This window comes from Triticum aestivum, chromosome 2B, assembly GCF_018294505.1.
Source record: "Triticum aestivum cultivar Chinese Spring chromosome 2B, IWGSC CS RefSeq v2.1, whole genome shotgun sequence".
Lineage (NCBI taxonomy): Eukaryota > Viridiplantae > Streptophyta > Magnoliopsida > Poales > Poaceae > Triticum > Triticum aestivum.
This window is the reverse complement of record NC_057798.1, coordinates 741,970,929-741,995,578: the sequence shown is the minus strand read 5'-3', so window position 1 is coordinate 741,995,578 and position 24,650 is coordinate 741,970,929. Positions and strand designations below refer to the sequence as shown.

The following is a 24,650-nucleotide window of genomic DNA, read 5'->3' as shown; positions in this document are numbered from 1 at the left end:
GAGGGATGGCTCAATGGACCCTGTAAGCTTCATAATACAGAGGGAGCCGTCCCAACACATAGCCTTCGAGCATGTTGGATATTATGGCAGGTGGCCAAAAGTGGCGAAGAGCTTCTAGCTCTGGGAAACCACTCCAACAATACCAGCATGGTATCAACAGTCTTCGAGACTTTCGCATCAAATAATATGCGAAAACGATCAATCCGCGAACTCGCCGAAGTCTACCAAGTAGCAACAGCAAATCCATGGAGCGACACAACCATTACCTTCAATGGCAGCGACGAGCCCACATTCCGAACAACCAGAGCCCCAGCCGCACTGGTACTTAGTCCCATAGTGGACGGCTTTCGAGTGACAAAAGTCCTCATGGACGGCGGCAGCGGACTAAACCTCATCTACGAGGAAACTCTGCGAAAAATGGAAATCGATTGGAGCCGTATTGAGCGAAGCAGCACAACCTTTAGAGGAATAATCCCTAGCCGGGAAGCGCGCTGCACCAGAAAAATCACACTCGATGTGGTGTTCGGCTCTCCGGACAATTACAGATCCGAAGAAGTCACGTTCCAGGTGGCCTCGTTCAGCAGTGGATACCACGCCATATTAGGACGAGAGGCATTCGCAATTTTTCAATCAATACCTCATTACGGGTACATGAAGCTTAAAATGCCTGGGCCCAGCGGAATAATCACTCTCGCTAGTGATCCGGACATAGTACTCCGCGCCGAAAACAAGACAGCCGCACTAGCCCTCGAGGCACTATCCGAAGCCTTAGCGGCAGAGGAACTCACCGCGCTGCACTCTACGGTGAACAGGGACGATGTGATACTCGATAAAAGATCCAAGTCCACCTCCTTCAAACCAGCAGACGAGATAATAAAATTCCAGGTCCATCCAATGGACCCAACAAAGACGGCCTCCTTTGGGGCACAGTTGAACCCCGAAGTAGACACCGCACTACGCGAATTCCTTCGGGAAAATTGGGATATCTTCGCCTGGCATCCTTCAGACATGCCCGGAATCCCTCGCAGGTTGGCTGAACACAGCCTCAACATCCTAAAAGGATTCAAGCCAGTCAAACAGGCTCTTCGACGATTTTCCGAGCCCAAAAGACAGGCAATGGGAGAAGAGCTAGCCAAACTATTGGAAGCCGAATTCATTAGAGATATCAAACATCCGGACTGGCTAGCAAATTTGGTGATGGTACCAAAGAAGGATAAATCCTGGCGCCTCTGTGTCGATTTTAAAGACCTCAAAAAAGCTTGCCCAAAGGATCCCTTCCCTCTCCCCCGCATCGATCAAATTATCGATGCCACAGCAGGGCACGATTCGTTGTGCTTCCTGGACGCATACTCTGGCTATCATCAAATCAAGATGGCGGAAGTAGACCAAGCCGCAACACCATTTATCACTCCACATGGACCATTATGCTTCAACACGATGCCCTTTGGACTCAAAAACGCCGGCGCAACATATCAGCGCATGATTCAAACATGTCTGGCCACCCAGATCGGCAAAACAGTCGAGGCATACGTAGACGACGTAGTCATCAAAACCAAACACGTCGAAACTTTAGTAGACGATTTGAGGCTCACATTCGACAACCTCAGAGCATACGACATCAAGATGAATCCGGAAAAATGCGTTTTCGGCGTACCAGCCGGAAAGCTGCTAGGCTTCATTGTATCCGGTAGAGGAATTGAAGCAAATCCGGTCAAAATCCGAGCTCTGTCACAGTTGGATATTCCAAAAGACCTCAAACAAATACAAAAATTAACAGGATGCGTGGCAGCATTAAGCCGCTTTATCTCCCGTTTAGGAGAAAAGGCGTTGCCCCTCTATCGCCTCCTCAGGCGCACCGAACACTTCGAGTGGACGGATGGTGCCACTGCCGGACTCGAAGAAATAAAGGCCATACTGGCAACAAATCCGGTCCTGGCTGCGCCCACTCTGGGCGAACCAATGTTGTTATACATCGCAGCAACACATCAAGTTGTAAGCGCAGTGCTCGTCGTCGAACGAGCGACAGAAGGGCATAAATTCCCTCTTCAAAAACCAGTGTATTATGTATCCACTGTGTTAACCCCCTGCAAATCCCGTTACCCGCACTATCAGAAGATAGCATATGCGGTGTTCATGGCGTCTCGAAAGCTCTGGCACTACTTTCAAGAGTGCTCGATAACAGTGGCCTCTGAGGTACCACTCAATGACATTATAAATAACCGCGACGCACCGGGCAGGATAGCAAAATGGGCCATTGAGCTCTTACCATTCGACATCACTTACAAACCTCGACGAGCTATAAAGTCACAAGTTTTGGCTGACTTCGTCGCCGAATGGACTGAAGTCGAACTCCCTAAAGAGTACGGCGCATACTCCAATTGGACTATGCATTTCGACGGCTCCAAAATGTTGGCCGGACTGGGGGCTGGCGTCGTACTGACGTCCCCCACCGGAGATACAATCCAGTATATACTCCAAATAATGTACACGGACTCCAACAATGCAGCCGAATACGAGGCCCTGTTACATGGTCTCCGGATGGCGGTCTCCGTGGGCATTCAACGCCTAGAGGTGCGCGGGGACTCAAACCTTGCAATATCCCAAATAAATGGAGACTTCGACGCCAAGGATCCGAAAATGGCAGCATATCGTAATGCTGTCCTAAAAATGTCAGCTCGGTTTGAAGGACTCGAATTCCATCACATAGCCCGAGATAATAACCAAGCGGCCGACGTCCTGGCACGCATCGGTGCGAAACGTGATGCTGTCCCTCCAAATATCTTCCTGGAACGGCTCTTCAAGCCATCCGTACTATGGGAAGAGGAGCCCGGTAGCTACAAACCGGAGAAAACCGCACCAACTGGTGATTCGGCAGACGACATAACACCCTCCGCCCACGTCATAATGGCAGTAATCGCCGCGTGGACAGAACCTTTCCTAGCCTACTTACTTAGGCAGGAACTTCCCGAAGACCAAAATGAGGCCCGCTGCATAGTCCGGCGATCGAAGGCCTACAAGGTCCATGAGGGAGAACTTTATAAGAAAAGTACCACCGGAGTCCTTCAAAGGTGTATCTCCGAAGAAGAAGGGCGAAACCTCCTGGCTGAAATTCATGCCGGACTAGGCGGACACCACGCAGCAGCCCGGGCCCTTGTAGGAAAGGCATTCCGTACAGGATTTTATTGGCCGACGGCTCGGGCAGACGCACAGGACTTGGTCCAGCGATGCGTTGGTTGTCAGCTCTTTGCTAATCAGAGCCATATGCCACCCACCGCCCTCAAAACCATACCCATTACCTGGCCGTTTGCGGTCTGGGGGCTTGACATGGTTGGACCCCTTAAAGGGGGAACCCACGAGAAAAAGTACCTATTGGTCATGGTGGATAAATTCACCAAATGGATAGAGGCCAAACCGGTCAAAACGGCAGAGTCCGGACCAGTGATAGACTTTATATCAGGGGTGGTACACCGTTACGGAGTCCCCCACAGCATTATCACCGACAATGGCACGAACTTCACAGCCGACGAGGTTAAGTCATGGTGCAAAAATATGGGCATCAAGCTCGACTATGCGTCAGTCTATCACCCTCAAACCAACAGTCAAGTGGAAAGAGCAAATGGTCTAATAATGAGCGGCATTAAACCCAGACTAGTGAGGTCACTCACCAAATCCGACACACAATGGGTCGAGGAGCTCGACTCCGTACTCTGGGGGCTGCGGACAACGCCTAACCGTACTACCGGATTCACACCATTTTTTATGGTATACGGCACAGAGGCAGTCTTGCCCTGTGACATTATTCATGACTCACCTCGAGTGCGCATGTATGAGGAAAGAGAGGCCAAGCTTGATCGGCAGGACAGCTTGGACACATTGGAGGAAGAACGTGACGTCGCGAAGGCTCGTTCCGCATTCTATCAGCAGCAGGCCCGAAGATATCAAAGCAGAGAAGTACGGGCCAAGACTTACAACATTGGTGAACTAGTTCTACGCCTGCCGGACAAGAAAAAGGACAAGCTCAAGCCCAAATGGGAGGGTCCCTTCATCATCGATCAAGTACTGACCGGTGGAGCGTACCGTCTACGAAATGCGTCGGATCACCGACTCGAGCCGAACCCATGGAACGCAGCCCGCCTCCGACGATTCTATGCCTAGCGCCGGACTAAGAGTTCGTCCCCTTCCCCCGTCCAAACTTTTACAATTCGGCTATATTTTGTTTCTCTTTTTATCCTTTTCACTTAAAAGCCCTTCCGGGCCTATTTTTGCATTCTTTGCATACGCATGATGTGCCATCCGCACTCTTTATTCCTGGGGGCTTCTTTTACAGAAGCTCAATTATACGCATGATGTGCCATCCGCACTCATTATTCCTGGGGGCTTCTTTTACAGAAGCTCAATTATACGGGTTTTATACCCATCACATGTGTCAAGCTTCCACATGTACCTTTTATTCGCCATTATATGCATCGATATGACTTAAGTTTTGGCCAAGCTGGGTTGCCTGGCTCCTGTGCTTACCCCTACGTTCCCGATTGTTCGGCTAGGAGGTAAAGGGAGAACCTCTGCGATTGTTACTGCCGGGTCAGCCGGATGTGTACCTCAGACTGGGTGAAGCCGAAAGCTAGCGTTCTTAAGGGAATATTCGGTCGGTGACTTAAAAGATGACTTTTTACCTATTTATCTCTGCCCCCAGATGTTTTACTGCTTTCTTTGCAGTCCGGACATGCACTTTAGGGCATGCCTCCCAGCGAAAGGAACCCTTAACGGAACTATTCTCCCTGGAAGATGTTTCTTACTAACCATGTAATATAACATAACTAGTTGGGCACTTGTCTGATAAAGCACTAATGACCCCTACGCCTGGTCTCCATGCATACCACGGTTGTTTCTTAACCAAAAAGGTATTCGGACACACTCGGGACTCTAGGGTCCCGAGGTCGAAGCGAAAAGGTCGGCAAAGACAAATGATCTACAATCCGGCTAGAAGGCATTTCACATGTCACTTTAAAGGATAACATACATTGTCAAATTTATTGATTGTATTCCTCCTCAATCCCGTCTAACAGGCTGTCTAGTTTACAGTCCTGTTGGGAAAATTTAGCAGCCAACTCTACTTGGCTATACACTAAACTCACAGGGATCTCCTTCCCATCGGGCCCCACCGGTCCAACTTCGGCCATGTGGTTGGGATCTGCCTTCTTGTACCGCGTCTTCACCATGGCCCAAGCCTCCCTCGCACCTTGACGGCAAGCCGAAATCTTCCACAAACGGAAGCGCTGCCGCACTCCCTGTAGCTTCTCCGCAAGCTCCCCGAGGCCCTCGGGTAGGGTGAGGGCTGGCCATAAAGCCTGAACGACGCCGCTCATTGCCTGCCGAACTCGTTCGAGTAGCTGCAACAGTTCGGGAAGTTGATCACCCATTGATATGGGCATCTCCTCTGCAGGATGACCCGTGAGTATACCTACAAGACATATCATGTCAAAACGCTTCCTCGCCGAACTCTTCTTTTCAAAAGAGTTCGCTCAAGCACTTACTATAAATGCTGCGACAAAGCCGCTGATTCTCCTTAACGGAGACGGACAGCTCGGCCTGTACGCCTTTCAGCTCTTCTCCGAGCTTGGCGCTGGCATCTTGGAGCTTGTTCCTTTCCTGCTGAACTCTATTCAGCACACTCTCGCCGGCCTTTAGCTAGCGTAGCAATGCTTGCCTGTCCGGATCTTGTCCGGCGGTACCTGTAAATGTCATTATTAGACTCGCGCGCACGCCGCACATCGCTTATATTTATTAATAAAAATGTGTTACCAGGAGGGGTCTTTCCGTCTCCTCCTGCGGCAGCAAGTGCGGCCTCAAGTTGGGCCTTGCAATCTTGCAGCTCCCGAGACAGCTGGGCGTTCTTCTCGTTAAGTGCCTGAAATTTATAATGATCCTTAAGTCAGTTAGCATAACTAATTTAAGTCTCGGGGGCTACTGGTATATACAACCATTAAAATTCCCTTACCCGTATGTCTTTCACATACTGCTCCGAGGCTCTGGTAAAACCATTTTGAGCAGCACGGAGATGCGCGTCCCCTGCGTTAAAAGCATCCAATGCTTCAGGGGAAAAGCACGCTTCTTGAAATACTGTCCGGCGGCGCCTATGGTTCATGGCGCTCTCCACCTCAGACTTGGTGGCGGACAGTCTGTCGGTATCTTCCATTGGAGAAGGATCCGGCTCGCGTCTTGCGCTTGCCTCCCCCTCCAGGCCGGGCGCTGGAGCCTGGCCGGTGTTGGTCGGATTGGCAATTCTTGCGCTCGCAGTCCGGCGAGCGCTTTTTCTCCTACAAAAATCATGGGCACTTAGACGTTTCCTCGGAATGTTGCTCTAAAAATTCAAATACGAGCTATACCTTTGCGGCGACGTTTCCGTCCGCACTGCGCTCCTTTTCCGCCTGCTGGTTCGGACTGACCTCTATTGGTCGGCCGCCGCGGGCTCGGCTTCCTGCCGTAAAGGGGCTTCCTGCAAAATACCATCATTCGCGAAGGTCAGAAATGGGCAGGGATGAGATAATGGTGTCCGGACTTCGGTCGCGGTCACCTGGGAAGCCGGACTTAGTCCGGGGTAGTCCGCCGTAATGGCGACCAAAGCATTGTCTATGCTGAGCTGGTGATACACCCCGTCGATCAGCTCCACCTCGATATCCGGGTACTCTTCGGAGGCCGGACCCAGGGATCCTTCTGGATCCACGGGTTGCGGAGCAGGACTTACCATGTCCTCCACAATCCAGCGTAGACCCTGCGCCAAAGACATAATGTAAGAAGCTTAAACTTCGAAAGCATGGGCTGGGCCCTTCTAGGTGTTCACTTACCCATCCTCTGGGGTTGATCATGGAAAACCCATTCAAAGGGTTCATTCGAAGGAAATCCTCCTTCTCCCCCTTGTATAGGCTGGACCGGATCTTCACCAGAACCTCGGTCGAATCCGGCCCTTTGCGGCCATACCGGGTAGCATCGTCTTCCCCGTTGAAATCCCACATGGGGTGGCCTCTGTATTGCAGTGGTTGTACGCCTCGCTTGATGCATGTCGCCATGACTCCGATCATGGTCAAGCCGGAATGAGCCATTAATCTTATCCGGCCCATCAAGTAATGGACGCTCTTGTCTTTCTCCAATCGGGGGCTCCGCGGGCGCCAGCTGAGGCGTTTCTTCAAGGGAGCAGCACTAAACTCCGGGAGGCCGATCCGAACTGGGTCTGGCAGCGGAGCGTCTTCTATATAAAACCATTCCGAGGGCCAGTCTTCGGACGCCTTCTTGGGAGTGCCGGATAGGTATCCGGTCCCGGCGATGCGCCATATTTCGGTGCCGCCCACTTGATATATGGACCCCTGGTAAGAACGGGGTACGAGGCAAAACAGCCTCTTCCACAATGCGAAATGGGGCTCAATGCCCAGGAATAGCTCGCAAAGAGCTACGTAGCCCGCGATATGCAGGACAGAGGCGGGCGTGAGGTGGTGGAGCTGGAGTCCGTAGAACTTCAGGAGCCCGCGGAGGAACGGATGTATTGGAAATCCGAGTCCCCTTGTCAGATAAGGGACAAAACATACTCGCTCCCCCTTATTGGGGCTTGGAGTGTCCTCCGCCTGTCTCCCACCTTGATAAGTAACCAGTTCGGCCCGGACTGGGATCATAATGGCCGGAGGGAGGAATCCCCCCGTTTGGAGCTTCTCGAGCTCGTTGTGCGAAATAGAGCACCTCCTCCAACTCCCCGGCGGTGGGCTGGGAGCGCGCGAAGAAGAGCCGTGTTGACGAGCCATGGTGGAATGGATTTCTAGGTCAAAGGCGCTTCGATGGAGTATTCGCGGGAGGAAGACGGTGTGGTTTGGATCTGGATTCTTGCCTCTTTTGTAGGCGGTCAACTCGCACAATTGGGGGGCGAAATGCAAAATACACCCTGGCTTTTCACATTCGTGCGACGCGTGGAAGAGGGCCATTATTTGGCGTAGAAGCCGAGGAACACAGTATTCAAGATGAAGCCGGACACTATTTGGTAGGTACATGGAATTTGAAGGGAGAACCCGCCTTGCAACGCCGAAGACTATAAACGCGCTGGACTTATCGTCATTGAAGCCTGGTTCGGGGGCTACTAAGGGAGTCCTGGACTAGGGGGTGTCCGGACAGCCGGACTATCAATGTCCGCTGGACTCCAAGACTACGAAGATACAAGATTGAAGACTCCGGCTCGTGTCCGGAAGGTACTTTCCTTGGCGTGGAAGGCAAGCTTGGCAATACGGATACGTAGATCTCCTACCATTGTAACCGACTCTGTGTAACCCTAGCCCTCTCCGGTATCTATATAAACCGGAGGGCTTTAGTCCGTAGGACAACATACATTACAACAATCATACCATAGGCTAGCTTCTAGGGTTTAGCCTCCTTGATCTCGTGGTAGATCTACTCTTGTACTACCCATATCATCAATATTAATCGAGCAGGACGTAGGGTTTTACCTCCATCGAGAGGGCCCGAACCTGGGTAAAAACATCGTGTCCCTCGTCTCCTGTTACCATCCGCCTAGACGCACAGTTCGGGACCCCCTACCCGAGATCCGCCAGTTTTGACACCGACAGCCAGCCTCCCACTCGGAGGCTTAGCTGCAGTCCAGTACTCGCCTAAGTATTTGAAAATCCTACCAAGTGGTGAGCCAGTCTCCCACTCGGGGGCTTAGCTGCAGTCCAAGTACTCGCCTAAGTATCTGAAAATCCTACCAAGTGGTGAGCCAGTCTCCCACTCGGGGGCTTAGCTGCAGTCCAAGTACTCGCCTAAGTATCTGAAAATCCTGCCGAGTGGAGAGCAAACCTCCCACTCGGAGGCTTAGCTGCAGTCCAGTACTCGCCTAAGTATTTAAAAATCCTACCGAGTGGAGAGCAAACCTCCCACTCGGGGGCTTAACTGCAGTTCAAGTACTCGCCTAAGTATCTGAAAATCCAGCCGAGTGGAGAGCAACCCTCCCACTCGGGGGTTTAGCTGCAGTCCAGTACTCACCTAAGTATTTAAAAATCCTACCAAGTGGAGAGCAACCCTCCCACTCGGGGGCTTAGCTGCAGTCCAGTACTCGCCTAAGTATTTAAAAATCCTACCAAGTGGAGAGCAACCCTCCCACTTGGGGGCTTAGCTGCAGTCCAGTACTCGCCTAAGTATTTAAAAATCCTACCGAGTGGAGAGCAATCCTCCCACTCGGAGGCTTAGCTGCAGTCTAGAACTCGCCTAAGTATTTAATCCATCCTGATCCGCAAGGACGATGAGGTGCAGGTCGACTACTATCTTCTCCTTCGAAGCTACGCCACAAATACAATGTGCGCTCTGCAAGGACGACGAGGTGCAGGTCGACTATTGCCTTCTCATTCATAACTACGCCACAAATAGAATGTGCGCTCTGCGAGGATGATGAAGTGCAGGTCAACTGCTGCCTCCTCCTTCTGAGCTACGCCACAAATACAATGTGCGCTCTGCATGGAAGACGAGGTGCAGGTCGACTGCTGCCTCCCCCTTCTGAGCTACGTCACAAATACAACATGCGCTCTACAAGGACGACGAGCTGCAGGTTGACCGCAATCTGTTCTCCATCCCTACTTGCAAGAGCGTCTCTCCCGGCCAGAGTGTTGTGTCGATTCGCGACGCCGCAACCTTCAGTCGAGCAAGGTAGTCAACAACTCCAGCAACACGAGACTCCAGTCGGAGCACGTTCATAGAGGCTTCATCCTTCACAGGAGAGTTAATGGGGTCAAAGCTTGTCTCCACTCGACTGGTCTCCTCCTTGAAGTTTTGGCAGAATTCTGTAAACACAGTTCGAAGTTAAGCCAGCAGTTCTACGGCGAATCGATGATAACAAGTCAGTCAGATAAAAGAGATTACCTTCAAGCATGATGAATAACTTCTTGGCGAGCCCTCCCAGATAAGCCTCCAGATTGTTCTTCTTCCCCGCCAGTTTGCTAGCCTTGTCACTCAGAGCTATCTTGTCATTCTTCAGACAGCTGACCTCCTTGTTGGCCGCGTCGAGAGCAGCTTTCAGATTGGCGTTCTCCTCTTCAAGCTTACCGACTGAAGCCAGTTTTTCTTCCGCAAGCTTCATTTTGTCCAAAGCCGCCTTCTGCGCCTCGACGAGGTCATGGTACTTCTTCTTCAGAGCCACCTTCATTTTATCTGCAAAGTGAAGATGAGATCAGAATCAGGAATGGGCAGAAAGATAAAGACAGTCGTCAAGATTCTCACCAACCATACCTTTCGCTTCATCTTTCGCCTTCTTAAAGTTCTCCTGAACAAGCTTCAAGTCAAGGTCGAGCTGGATATGTTTGTTTTCCAATTCAGTATAACGAGCCACAAGCTCGCAAGATTTCTGCGAAAGGTCAGTCGACAGACATCAAAGATAGGTTGCTTCCGAGTGACTAAGAGAAAAACAGTAAAATTTCTAAGACTACAGTCGAATCAAAATATTCAACAGTAGTCTCGGGGGCTACACCCAGTGGGTGCACTCAGCGTGCCCCCACTGGTTCTACCGACTCGGTCCGATCAGTCGACCGAAAGAGACAAAAAGGTTCTGATCCTAAACCATAGCTAACTGCCAGCAGTCTGCCACGGTATCATCATGATCCAAAAAAACAGGTTCTTCAGACCTTAGTCGACTGCCAACAGTCGACCATGGTCTCGGGGACTACACCCAGTGGGTGCACTCAGCGTGCCCCGTTGGTTCCAAGATTCCATTCGACATGGTCCGACTAGACCGAGCGAAGAAGTTAGAGTGAAGAAATTCAAAATACAAAGACTACAGTCGACTACCAGCAGTCCACCATAGTCTCGGGGACTACACCCAGTGGGTGCACTCAGCGTGCCCCCACCAATCCAAAAATTCAATCGACACACCCAGTGGGTGTACAGATACAAAGATCTTCGGAAAGAGAGTTTTCGGATAACATATCCTAACAGAACAAGTGGTGACCAACTAACCTGGACGTTGCTCTGAAGAGCTGAGATAGCATCATAGGTCGCTTGGCTGGCGTCCCGGATCGCCTTCACCTGCTCCATCATGATCCCTGCCTGGCGTATAGCCTCCTTAGCAGCACCCGCTTGGTCCTCTGGGCGTGGTGTGTGGCGAAAAGGGAAGGCGGACCAGCACTCGACGACGAAGGTCGAGCACTTGTCAGCGGCACAACGAAGGACACGGAAGTCTGAGTGATGTTACCACCCTCCTGAACCAGCGTCTCAGGCACTGATGCAATCTGAGTAGTCTTCTCAGCCGGCGCCTTTCTATTCCTCCTCGGCCTCAGTGGCGCCTCGTCGTCATCATTAGGAAGATCAATGACATGAGGAGGAGCTACAGGAAAGATCCAAAGTTAAAAACGAAATTCCAATCGACCAAAAGTGAAACTACAAAGATCGTACCAAGGTTGGAGGTGGCAGCGTCTTCCATTTCCTGGTCTTCATTCCTGGCGGAGGTCTCGGAGGTAGCAGCACTGCAGATTTCAGAAACCAGTCGGTTAGCCAACGAGTCGACCAAGAGTCTGTCCATGCTAAATGAGAAAGCACAAGTTCTGCTGTTACCCGGAAATGGTGGGTATGGCCATTCTCATCTTGGAAAAGGCCTTCGGCGGCTTTGATGACGCCGCTCGGGGATGCTTCGGCGCTTTTTCAGTCGGCGCTAGAGAGGTCATCCGAGGGCGCTTCGACGACTGCCCAACAGGCACAGTCGCTTTGCCATGCTCGACCGCGGGGTCGTAGATGAGCTTGGATCGCCTTTCCGTGCAAAGAGGATCGACTTCCTCCTCCTCTTCACTGGAGCCGTCGTCGTCCTCATCCCCCTCACCATCAGACTGCCACTCCTCCTGACTTTTGCCTCCGCTCGCCTCCTCCTCCTCAGCCTGTTCTTGCGCCCCGTTGGGCATCGAGTACATCTCAGTGGTAGCCTGGAAGACAACAAACAAGACAAAAGTCAGCCGATTGATTTTAAGCAAACAGAATAAAGAAAGCAAGATCACAGTCGGAGATGCAGAATTGGACCTTGTCTACTTCGTATGATTGGTCGAGTTGAGGAATCCTCCTGGCTCCTCGGGGGTTGTCTTTGTTCCCTGTGATAGCCGTCATCCACCTCTCCAGTGTGGCTTCCTCGACCTCCTCCGGGTGGATCCGAGTGGTGTCCTCAGTGCCAGAATATAGCCACATCGGATGGTATCGAGCTTGAAGCGGCTGGATGCATCGTCGGAGGAAGACCTCCAGGAGGTCCATGCCGGTCACCCCGTCGCGGATAAGCTGGACAACACGTTCGACCAGCACCTTAACCTGCGCCTTCTCTTCCGGGATCACCTTCAAAGAAGAAGGCTTCCTCACTCGGTCCATTGAAAAAGGAGGGAGTCCGGTCGACTGCCCTGGCGTCGGCTGGTCTTTGCAGTAAAACCAGGTCGACTGCCATCCACGGACCGAGTCGGGTAGGACCATGGCCGGGAAAGCACTTTTCACCCTCATCTAAACCCCAAGACCCCCATACATATGAATCACTTGTGTTCTCTCGTCACTCGGATTGGCCTTTTTCACCGTCTGGGAGCGACAGGTGAAAATGTGCTTGAAAAGACCCCAATGAGGCCGACAACCCAAGAAATTCTCGCACAAAGACACGAAAGCAGCGAGGTACACGATGGTGTTGGGTGTGAAGTGGTGGAGTTGCGCCCCAAAGAAATTCAGAAATCCTTGAAAGAAAGGGTGAGGCGGCAAAGAAAACCCACGATCGACATGAGTGGCCAAGAGAACGACCTCACCCTCCTGAGGCTGCGGCTCAGACTCCTTCCCCGAGAGCCGCGCCGATCCATGGGGGATCAGTCCTCCATTGGCCAAGTCGTCAAGATCTTCTTGATGAATCGTCGAGCGGATCCAGTCGCCCTGGATCCAGCCCTGCGGCAGGCCGACCCTTGATGAAGATCCGCCCCGACTGGTCGCCCTTCCATTCGCCTTCGCCGTCGCCTTCTTCGCCCGCTCCAGGGCCGCCGTCTTCTCCTTCACCATCATCGCCGGTGAGACGCGCACAAAGCAGCGGCACTAAGACAGAAGCGAATGCAGCAGATAAGTCTGAGGAAGAGAGGAGGAAATGAGAGCGCACTATTCAAAAACCCCAGTCCGGGGCCTTATATGAGGTTACTTCCGAATGACTGACTTGTAGGCCCGGGCGATCCTGTCAAATCCCGCAATAGTCGCGCGCATGATACGTGGTGAAAAAGGTGGCGCGGAGATCGAGGCGTCCTTGCCTTATCCCATCCGATTACTGCGGCCTCCTTCGCCCCGCGCGCTTCCTGAAATTCGAATCCCGCTAAATCCGCGGGCTACAGAGCAACTCGTCAGACGGAAGATTTCCTCCGCCCTGTCGTTCGGAGCTCTCCAAGTAAAGAAATTCACTCGACGGATACAAAGAATGGATCAAGGCGACTGAAAAAGAAGTTGGTGTCGTCACCTAAGTTCATTGATCCAGAACAAGACATACTCATAGCACGAAAATGGGTCGGAAGTGTGTTCAACTCCTTCCCCACTCAAACCTCGATCCATTCGGGGGCTAATGATGAAGCCATGTACCTAGGGTAGGGTCATGGACCTGTCCAAGATACCCTCCCCAAGGACATCTCTAGAGGAAACCACCTTTCAGTCGACCTGGAAGGGTTCCACTCGACGGACTCGAAGACACTCGACCATGAAGCCAACCACTCGACTGCCAGGAGACCTAAAGTCACTCTGCATGCAAACGGTCTATCATTAAGTAGTTTTTATGGTCATCATAGCACTTTATTTGTGGCATTACCAGTAATGCCCGACCTTAATGTACCTTAAACCCTGCATAACTGAGGGCCAGAGGGGTCTGGCGGACTCTATATAAGCCACCCCCCTCCTCAGTGTAAAAGGTTCGCACCCCTGTAACTCATTCGCACATAATCCAGTCGACCGCCTCCGGGCTCCGAGACGTAGGGCTGTTACTTCCTCCGAGAAGGGCCTGAACTCGTAAACATCTTGCGTATACAACTACTCCATAGCTAGGATCTTGCCTCTCCATTCCTACCCCCCTATTCTACTGTCAGACTTAGAACCACGACATTGACCATCGATGGTCCATGAATAGAGTAACATGTTATAGTTGCTATACGCTACCTGTTGTTCTTCTAGATCCATTCCATAGCGATCTGTACTACCACTAACAAAAGAAGGCCCCATTGATTGTGCTATGTTACGGCTTCCATTCTCAAGTGGTATGTTTGGTTCAACCTTGCCCATCTCCATGTCTTTACCACATTTCTTAGACTTCTCTCTGGTCTTATTTCCAAGATATTAGCATTATGTATCAAAAATTCTTCACTTCTTTGTTTAGCTGAAGCCAACCTCCTTTCTTCATGTTGGAAACATTTCGTTCCCCCATAAGGAAGCAATTATGTAGAATTACTCAGATCATACAACGAAGCTGCTATTCAAAATCCAGAGCAGAACTGAATAATAGATATACTATTATACTACTTCTCAGCATTTATGCAGAGAGAGCCTTGGCTTAGTGGTTGGGTATGCGGTTGTGCAGCCCAATGACCCGAGTTCAATTCCCAGAATTGACAGGTGATGCACAGGGGTTTTTCCCCGTTTATTGAGGATCAAGCTTGATGTGTGGTGGAATCACTCATCAATAAATATCTTGATACAGATTTAAAAAATTCTGAGGACCATGTTTATCTTGGTACTCATACTAAAATGGCCGTATGCATCCCTAGTTGGTGCAGAGGCTGGGAAGTGAAAATCTCTCCCATTTTTAAGGGACTCTTCGATTGGTCTCTCTAAGGCGAATCAAGGGTTCCCAACCCTAGCGCCGCCACCCCCTTCCCCACTCCTCCTTCCACTCCACCGCCGCCTGAGGTGCGCCCCCGGCTCACGCGCGCGTCATCTATGATGGTGACGGCAGGGATTTGGCTGCTCTGCATCTCATGGAGGGCCTAGGGCACCAGGGCGGCAACCCCGGATGGTGTGCCCGGCGTGGATCCCTCGGCAGGTGGTGCCGGTGGGCGCTGGATGGCTGTCCTCTTGGCTGCGTGGGTAGCAAGGGGGCAGCGGGAGTGGGTCACAACGCTGTGGTCTCCTCGCGGACCGTATCAGCGTCTTGTGGAGAAGGTCCGCCTCATCTTGCCCGATCTGCTCGATCCCCTTCTGATTCCGGTGGCCGGCGTCCCTCTTGATGCTGTCCTTCGGCTCGGGTGGTTGGGAGTTCGAGGTTGTGAGTTGGAACCGGGGTAACCCCTTGGCCAGCGCGGCGGCCACAGCGAAGTCGACGCAATTGGCGCCGATCCCCTCCTTGGAGGCTTCGGTGAGGTTCCCCTCCTCCTCTTCCTGTCCCCTGCTTAGTGGTGAAGAACTTGGTCCCTTGGTTGGGCGGCGACGGCGTGGCGACGTCGTATTCCTTCTTGGAGGCGTCGTCCAGGGATAGCAGTGGTGGCGGGCGTGCAGTGGTGGTTCTGGTGGTGGTGGCTGGCGGCTTGTGCCGGCCTTGTTCACTTGCGGCTGCTCCAACGGCTTTCGTCCTGCGCCGTGTGTAGGGCGATGGCATTAGCGCTGCTTCGCAGCTGCTGTTGCCTTTGAGCTGTTTTGTCTAGCGCTCTGTATCAGTACATGCCGTGGTGGAGTGGTACTTCATCTCACTCATTGATGGCGGCAAAGATCAGCGGCATGGCGCTGTGGAGGCGCGCCGCCCGATGCGCGGAGATGGACTCGCGCAGGAGGAGGTAGCTGTCTGGCATCATGGTGACGTCGATGGCGGAGTGGCCTACACAAGGTAGAAGACTCAATATATTCTGAAGACGGGCCTGTGGAAGATGGCTGCGACAACGCAAGAGTGTGTCTGACCGGATTTTGCCCCAGACCCGGTATGTGGCTTGGCTGGAGCTTCCGGCTTTTGATGTTAGGTTTAGGTGAGTGGTTTGGGTAGTGGCCCAACTAGCATCCCTTCATCATATGGATAAGAGTAGCGACATATGTTGCCGAGATGGGGATTCAGGAATATTGTTTGTAATACTTTGTAAGGTCCTCGAGAATAATTAATCAAGTGGCCGTATGCATCTCCCAGATGCAGAGGCCGGGGGTCATCCTCCTTTTCGAAAACTTCTCAGCATTTATATTCTCTGAGACGCGCCCGCGTTGCCCACAGGGGGGCGGCTCAGGCGAACCCTAGCCGCCGCCGCCCCCAACCCACCCCGACCCACCCTCCCCCGCCGCCGCCGGAGGAAGCCAGTGAGCAAAGCTCATCCGGTGGACGGCGGTGGCGGGCTCGCCCTTCATCCTGGGGGCGGACTCGGGCTGCGCGCGACGGCGACCCTGGGCGTCAAGCGTGGTAGCGGAGATAGGAAGTTGGAGTGGCGGCTCTAGGGCTTTTCGGGTGGGGCTGCGCCTCCATGGCTGCCGGGGCAGCGTGGTGGTCAGCCATGGCACGCGGTGGCGGCGGATCTGGGCACCCCCTACCCAAATTCGTCATGTTGTGGGTGGTGACGGCCCGTGGTGTCGCCAGCGCTTGGCTGCGCGGCTGGGGTGGTTCTCCACTCCGGCGAGTGGAGGCGGTCATCGTCGTGGCGGGTGGGTTCTAGCGCCAGATCTGGCCGCAGTCATCTGGCCCTGATCAGTGGGCTTCTCTCCTGCGGGTTCCTGACGGTACCGCCATGGTTGCCGGGACCCTGGCCGCGGGTGAAGCTAGTGGAGGAGATCCAGATAGGGTGAAACCCCTTGGTCGGCCCCAATCGGCCGTGCCACTGACGATGTTCAAGGGCACCGTTTTTCTTCTTGGAGACATCGGACTATGTCTGCTCCTTCATTTCCCCCCTCTCTGCCTCTTGGGTGAAAACCCTAACTTCGGTGGGCGGCGGTGGCGTCCTTGACGCCGTGACCTGTCTGAAGGCGTCGCCTTGAGGGCCGAGTGGTGGTGGGCACTGTGTTGGTCCTTGACGATCGCTGGCGATGGGCACTGCTCCGGGGGAAACCCTAGGATCCAGTGTTCCAGATCGGACAATGGCGGTACTGCGGTGTCATTTCTCTCTTGGGAGCATCGTTTGCGGAGCAGCGCTGGAAGTCAGAGGCAGGAGGTGGAGCGGCTTCGTCTTGCACGGAGTTTCGGTGGAGATGTCAAGTCATGCCTGGTCAGCAGGTGCTACGCACGACAGATCTTCCAAGGACGACTTCAAGCTGTGTTGGCTGGTGGTACTTGGCAGCATGGTGTTGAGGTGTATCAGTGGCGACCACGACGTGCTCAGCTATTTGCGTGCAGGGAGGAGGTGTCGTTGGGCGCCGTGGTGGAGTCGACGGTAGCTAGACCGACCAGGGTTGATGCATCAGTACAGTGTGAAGATGGAGCGGTGGCAGTTAGCGGTGGCGACCTCTGAGAGCACGTCGAACCAGTGTGTGCCCCAGACCCGGCAAGTAGCTAGGTTGGGGTCTCAGGTCTTAGATGTTAGGCTTGGCTGTGATGTCTGTTTGGTATTAGGCCCAGGCTATCTGCGCCCCTTCATCAACTGGATAGGTGTAGCAACAGTTTGTTGCTTAGACGGCGGCTTTAGTCTTACTGTTGTATGACTTTGTAAGGTCTTTTGAGAATAATTAATAAAGGGGCCGTATGCATCGCCCAGATGCAGAGGCCGGGGTCATCCTCCTTTTCTAAAAAAACTTCTTACATAGTACTACTCTAGTGACATTGTCCATGAAGAAATGTGAAATGATTCTCTACAGTATTGGGTGAATATCTAAAACATTTTAATAGCAATATTGATTGGTTATCTCTGGTAGCTAGAGAAGATTTTTGTTTCTAAATGAAATAGAATGGAGCATAAACATCTATATGTGTTGCCCATTGCCCAATGGGCATCTGAAATCCCTGGCAATTCATTGATGATTAATCCAAGGAAATTAAGCACTTTTATGTACTTCGTTTATTTGTTTCATCATTGATAAGTTGGATTAAATTTGACTTTTAACACTGCCAAAACCATTTCCTAGGTCAAACAGTTTTTCAACGTTGAATAAGTTCCCTGCTACTCCCTCCGTCTCAAAATAAGTGTCTCAACTTTGTACTAGCTCTAGTGCAAATTTGTACTAAGCTCAAGACACTTATTTTGGAACAGAGGGAGTACTTCCAAAGATGGATAATCCGGAAAATATAGTAGCACAACTTATCCAGGAAGAGCAAAGATCGAAATGGATTGCACACATCAATCATAATGTGAAATGTTTTACAGAAGATGAGATAAGAAGATTTATGAACAACTACAAAACCGTACTTGGTAGAGGTTGCTTTGGCGAAGTTTATGAAGGGGTCCTTGAGGACAAAAGTATGGCTGCAGTCAAGAAGTTTATCCGCAACATTAAAGAAAACTTTGCCAAAGAGTTGATCGTCCACCGTGAGATCAATCACAAGAATGTAGTCAAATTGGTCAGCCACTGTGTAGATGAAAATGCACTGATGGTGATCACGGAGTATATTCCTAAGGGAAATCTGAGTGACATCCTTCACCGGGATAGTATTCCCATCGTTTTGGATACACGGCTAAGAATTGCCATTGAATGTGCAGAAGCATTGGCCTATATATGCGCACAAATGTATACTCAGGTCATTCGTGGTGATATCAAGCCTGCAAATATACTTCTGGATGATGGACTCAGTGCAAAAATATCAGACTTTGGAATATCAAGACTAGTCAACACTGAAAATACTCTATATACCCTAAATGTGATAGGAAGTATAGGCTACATGGACCCTCTATTTGCGCAGAGTGGCCGCCTCACAGCAAAGAGTGATGTTTATAGTTTTGGAGTTGTGCTCCTGGAACTGATAACCAGAAAAAAAGCAAGAACAGAGTTTGGGGAGATTGCCTTGGTTGAAACTTTTATTCAATCTCTTTCAAAAGGATTTAGGAGTGTGAGGGAGATGTTTGATCCTGAAATTGTAACATCGAGCGACTGCAAGACTATCAAAGAGATTGCTAAGTTGGCAGGTAAATGCTTGAAGATGGAACTTGGCAAACGACCTGACATGTTAGAAGTTGCAGAACGTCTTCACAAACTTAGAAAAGCTCCACATCAGGCACAAGAAAGCCTAGCTCTGTTTTCTTGGGGAAGGACAAATAAACAGGATCTCCAAAGACGCGAACGTGGTCTTGCTTCGTTAGAAACACACGTGTTTATGGGACGCAACATTACGGGTTATGTTACAGCCCCGCACTACCGGATCCACGGCCTATGGCCGTCGACATAGGCTCCTTCCTGCCGGCGCAGATCGTCATCACCGCACCAGGCAGAAGACTTCTTCCATTCTTGTACTCGATCTGGAACGTCATTCAGTCGAGTCATCAAAGACTTGAGGTCATTTTGAAGCGTCTCTCCCGGCCAGAGTGTTGTGTCGATTCGCGACGCCGCAACCTTCAGTCGAGCAAGGTAGTCAACAACTCCAGCAACACGAGACTCCAGTCGGAGCACGTTCATAGAGGCTTCATCCTTCACAGGAGAGTTAATGGGGTCAAAGCTTGTCTCCACTCGACTGGTCTCCTCCTCGAAGTTTTGGCAGAATTCTGTAAACACAGTTCGAAGTTAAGCCAGCAGTTCTACGGCGAATCGATGATAACAAGTCAGTCAGATAAAAGAGATTACCTTCAAGCATGATGAATAACTTCTTGGCGAGCCCTCCCAGATAAGCCTCCAGATTGTTCTTCTTCCCCGCCAGTTTGCTAGCCTTGTCACTCAGAGCTATCTTGTCATTCTTCAGACAGCTGACCTCCTTGTTGGCCGCGTCGAGAGCAGCTTTCAGATTGGCGTTCTCCTCTTCAAGCTTACCGACTGAAGCCAGTTTTTCTTCCGCAAGCTTCATTTTGTCCAAAGCCGCCTTCTGCGCCTCGACGAGGTCATGGTCCTTCTTCTTCAGAGCCACCTTCATTTTATCTGCAAAGTGAAGATGAGATCAGAATCAGGAATGGGCAGAAAGATAAAGACAGTCGTCAAGATTCTCACCAACCATACCTTTCGCTTCATCTTTCGCCTTCTTAAAGTTCTCCTGAACAAGCTTCAAGTCAAGGTCGAGCTGGATATGTTTGTTTTCCAATTCAGTATAACGAGCCACAAGCTCGCAAGATTTCTGCGAAAGGTCAGTCGACAGACATCAAAGATAGGTTGCTTCCGAGTGACTAAGAGAAAAACAGTAACATTTCTAAGACTACAGTCGAATCAAAATATTCAATAGTAGTCTCGGGGGCTACACCCAGTGGGTGCACTCAGCGTGCCCCCACTGGTTCTACCGACTCGGTCCGATCAGTCGACCGAAAGAGACAAAAAGGTTCTGATCCTAAACCATAGCTATCTGCCAGCAGTCTGCCACGGTATCATCATGATCCAAAAAAACAGGTTCTTCAGACCTTAGTCGACTGCCAACAGTCGACCATGGTCTCGGGGACTACACCCAGTGGGTGCACTCAGCGTGCCCCGTTGGTTCCAAGATTCCATTCGACATGGTCCGACTAGACCGAGTGAAGAAGTTAGAGTGAAGAAATTCAAAATACAAAGACTACAGTCGACTACCAGCAGTCCACCATAGTCTCGGGGACTACACCCAGTGGGTGCACTCAGCGTGCCCCCACCAATCCAAAAATTCAATCGACACACCCAGTGGGTGTACAGATACAAAGATCTTTGGAAAGAGAGTTTTCCGATAACATATCCTAACAGAACAAGTGGTGACCAACTAACCTGGACGTTGCTCTGAAGAGCTGAGATAGCATCATAGGTCGCTTGGCTGGCGTCCCAGATCGCCTTCACCTGCTCCATCATGATCCCTGCCTGGCGTATAGCCTCCTTAGCAGCACCCGCTTGGTCCTCTGGGCGTGGTGTGTGGCGAAAAGGGAAGGCGGACCAGCACTCGATGACGAAGGTCGAGCACTTGTCAGCGGCACAACGAAGGACACGGAAGTCTGAGTGATGTTACCAACCTCCTGAACCAGCGTCTCAGGCACTGATGCAATCTGAGTAGTCTTCTCAGCCGGCGCCTTTCTATTCCTCCTCGGCCTCAGTGGCGCCTCGTCGTCATCATTAGGAAGATCAATGACATGAGGAGGAGCTACAGGAAAGATCCAAAGTTAAAAACGAAATTCCAATCGACCAAAAGTGAAACTACAAAGATCGTACCAAGGTTGGAGGTGGCAGCGTCTTCCATTTCCTGGTCTTCATTCCTGGCGGAGGTCTCGGAGGTAGCAGCACTGCAGATTTCAAAAACCAGTCGGTTAGCCAACGAGTCGACCAAGAGTCTGTCCATGCTAAATGAGAAAGCACAAGTTCTGCTGTTACCCGGAAATGGTGGGTATGGCCATTCTCATCTTGGAAAAGGCCTTCGGCGGCTTTGATGACGCCGCTCGGGGATGCTTCGGCGCTTTTTCAGTCGGCGCTAGAGAGGTCATCCGAGGGCGCTTCGACGACTGCCCAACAGGCACAGTCGCTTTGCCATGCTCGACCGCGGGGTCGTAGATGAGCTTGGATCGCCTTTCCGTGCAAAGAGGATCGACTTCCTCCTCCTCTTCACTGGAGCCATCATCGTCCTGATCCCCCTCACCATCAGACTGCCACTCCTCCTGACTTTTGCCTCCGCTCGCCTCCTCCTCCTCAGCCTGTTCTTGCGCCCCGTTGGGCATCGAGTACATCTCAGTGGTAGCCTGGAAGACAACAAACAAGACAAAAGTCAGCCGATTGATTTTAAGCAAACAGAATAAAGAAAGCAAGATCACAGTCGGAGATGCAGAATTGGACCTTGTCTACTTCGTATGATTGGTCGAGTTGAGGAATCCTCCTGGCTCCTCGGGGGTTGTCTTTGTTCCCTGTGATAGCAGTCATCCACCTCTCCAGTGTGGCTTCCTCGACCTCCTCCGGGTGGATCCGAGTGGTGTCCTCAGTGCCAGAATATAGCCACATCGGATGGTCTCGAGCTTGAAGCGGCTGGATGCATCGTCGGAGGAAGACCTCCAGGAGGTCCATGCCGGTCACCCCGTCGCGGATAAGCTGGACAACACGTTCGACCAGCACCTTAACCTGCGCCTTCTCTTCCGGGATCACCTTCAAAGAAGAAGGCTTCCTCACTCGGTCCATTGAAAAAGGAGGGAGTCCGGTCGACTGCCCTGGCGTCGGCTGGTCTTTGCAGTAAAACCAGGTCGACTGCCATCCACGGACCGAGTCGGGTAGGACCATGGCCGGGAAAGCACTTTTCCCCCTCATCTAAACCCCAAGACCCCCATACATATGAATCACTTGTGTTCTCTCGTCACTCGGATTGGCCTTTTTCACCGTCTGGGAGCGACAGGTGAAAATGTGCTTGAAAAGACCCCAATGAGGCCGACAACCCAAGAAATTCTCGCACAAAGACACGAAAGCAGCGAGGTACACGATGGTGTTGGGTGTGAAGTGGTGGAGTTGCGCCCCAAAGAAATTCAGAAATCCTTGAAAGAAAGGGTGAGGCGGCAAAGAAAACCCACGATCGACATGAGTGGCCAAGAGAACGACCTCACCCTCCTGAGGCTGCGGCTCAGACTCCTTCCCCGAGAGCCGCGCCGATCCATGGGGGATCAGTCCTCCATTGGCCAAGTCGTCAAGATCTTCTTGATGAATCGTCGAGCAGATCCAGTCGCCCTGGATCCAGCCCTGCGGCAGGCCGACCCTTGATGAAGATCCGCCCCGACTGGTCGCCCTTCCATTCGCCTTCGCCGTCGCCTTCTTCGCCCGCTCCAGGGCCGCCGTCTTCTCCTTCACCATCATCGCCGGTGAGACGCGCACAAAGCAGCGGCACTAAGACAGAAGCGAATGCAGCAGATAAGTCTGAGGAAGAGAGGAGGAAATGAGAGCGCACTATTCAAAAACCCCAGTCCGGGGCCTTATATGAGGTTACTTCCGAATGACTGACTTGTAGGCCCGGGCGATCCTGTCAAATCCCGCAATAGTCGCGCGCATGATACGTGGCGAAAAAGGTGGCGCGGAGATCGAGGCGTCCTTGCCTTATCCCATCCGATTACTGCGGCCTCCTTCGCCCCGCGTGCTTCCTGAAATTCGAATCCCGCTAAATCCGCGGGCTACAGAGCAACTCGTTAGACGGAAGATTTCCTCCGCCCTGTCGTTCGGAGCTCTCCAAGTAAAGAAATTCACTCGACGGATACAAAGAATGGATCAAGGCGACTGAAAAAGAAGTTGGTGTCGTCACCTAGGTTCATTGATCCAGAACAAGACATACTCATAGCACGAAAATGGGTCGGAAGTGTGTTCAACTCCTTCCCCACTCAAACCTCGATCCATTCGGGGGCTAATGATGAAGCCATGTACCTAGGGTAGGGTCATGGACCTGTCCAAGATACCCTCCCCAAGGACATCTCTAGAGGAAACCACCTTTCAGTCGACCTGGAAGGGTTCCACTCGACGGACTCGAAGACACTCGACCATGAAGCCAACCACTCGACTGCCAGGAGACCTAAAGTCACTCTGCATGCAAACGGTCTATCATTAAGTAGTTTTTATGGTCATCATAGCACTTTATTTGTGGCATTACCAGTAACGCCCGACCTTAATGTACCTTAAACCCTGCATAACTGAGGGCCAGAGGGGTCTGGCGGACTCTATATAAGCCACCCCCCTCCTCAGTGTAAAGGGTTCACACCCCTGTAACTCATTCGCACATAATCCAGTCGACCGCCTCCGGGCTCCGAGACGTAGGGCTGTTACTTCCTCCGAGAAGGGCCTGAACTCGTAAACATCTTGCGTATACAACTACTCCATAGCTAGGATCTTGCCTCTCCATTCCTACCCCCCTATTCTACTGTCAGACTTAGAACCACGACATTGACCATCGACGGTCCATGAATAGAGTAACATGTTATAGTTGCTATACGCTACCTGTTGTTCTTCTAGATCCATTCCATAGCGATCTGTACTACCACTAACAAAAGAAGGCCCCATTGATTGTGCTATGTTACGGCTTCCATTCTCAAGTGGTATGTTTGGTTCAACCTTGCCCATCTCCATGTCTTTACCACATTTCTTAGACTTCTCTCTGGTCTTATTTCCAAGATATTAGCATTATGTATCAAAAATTCTTCACTTCTTTGCTTAGCTGAAGCCAACCTCCTTTCTTCATGTTGGAAACATTTCGTTCCCCCGTAAGGAAGCAATTATGTAGAATTACTCAGATCATACCACGAAGCTGCTATTCAAAATCCAGAGCAGAACTGAATAATAGATATACTATTATACCACTTCTCAGCATTTATGCAGAGAGAGCCTTGGCTCAGTGGTTGGGTATGCGGTTGTGCAGCCCAATGACCCGAGTTCAATTCCCAGAATTGACAGGTGATGCACAGGGGTTTTTCCCCGTTTATTGAGGATCAAGCTTGATGTGTGGCGGAATCACTCATCAATAAATATCTTGATACAGATTTAAAAAATTCTGAGGACCATGTTTATCTTGGTACTCATACTAAAATGGCCGTATGCATCCCTAGTTGGTGCAGAGGCCGGGAAGTGAAAATCTCTCCCATTTTTAAGGGACTCTTCGATTGGTCTCTCTAAGGCGAATCAAGGGTTCCCAACCCTAGCGCCGCCACCCCCTTCCCCACTCCTCCTTC

At 51.5% G+C, this 24,650-nt stretch overlaps 1 protein-coding gene across 1 annotated transcript; it reads left to right on the top strand.

The window, feature by feature from the left end:
* Positions 1–18,154: 18,154 nt before the first annotated feature.
* On the top strand, positions 18,155–19,267 carry LOC123039536 (wall-associated receptor kinase-like 1). The gene has a single exon (XM_044462662.1). The coding sequence runs from the start codon at positions 18,155–18,157 to the stop codon at positions 19,265–19,267; it is 1,113 nt and encodes a 370-aa protein (XP_044318597.1).
* The last annotated feature ends 5,383 nt before the right edge of the window (positions 19,268–24,650 follow it).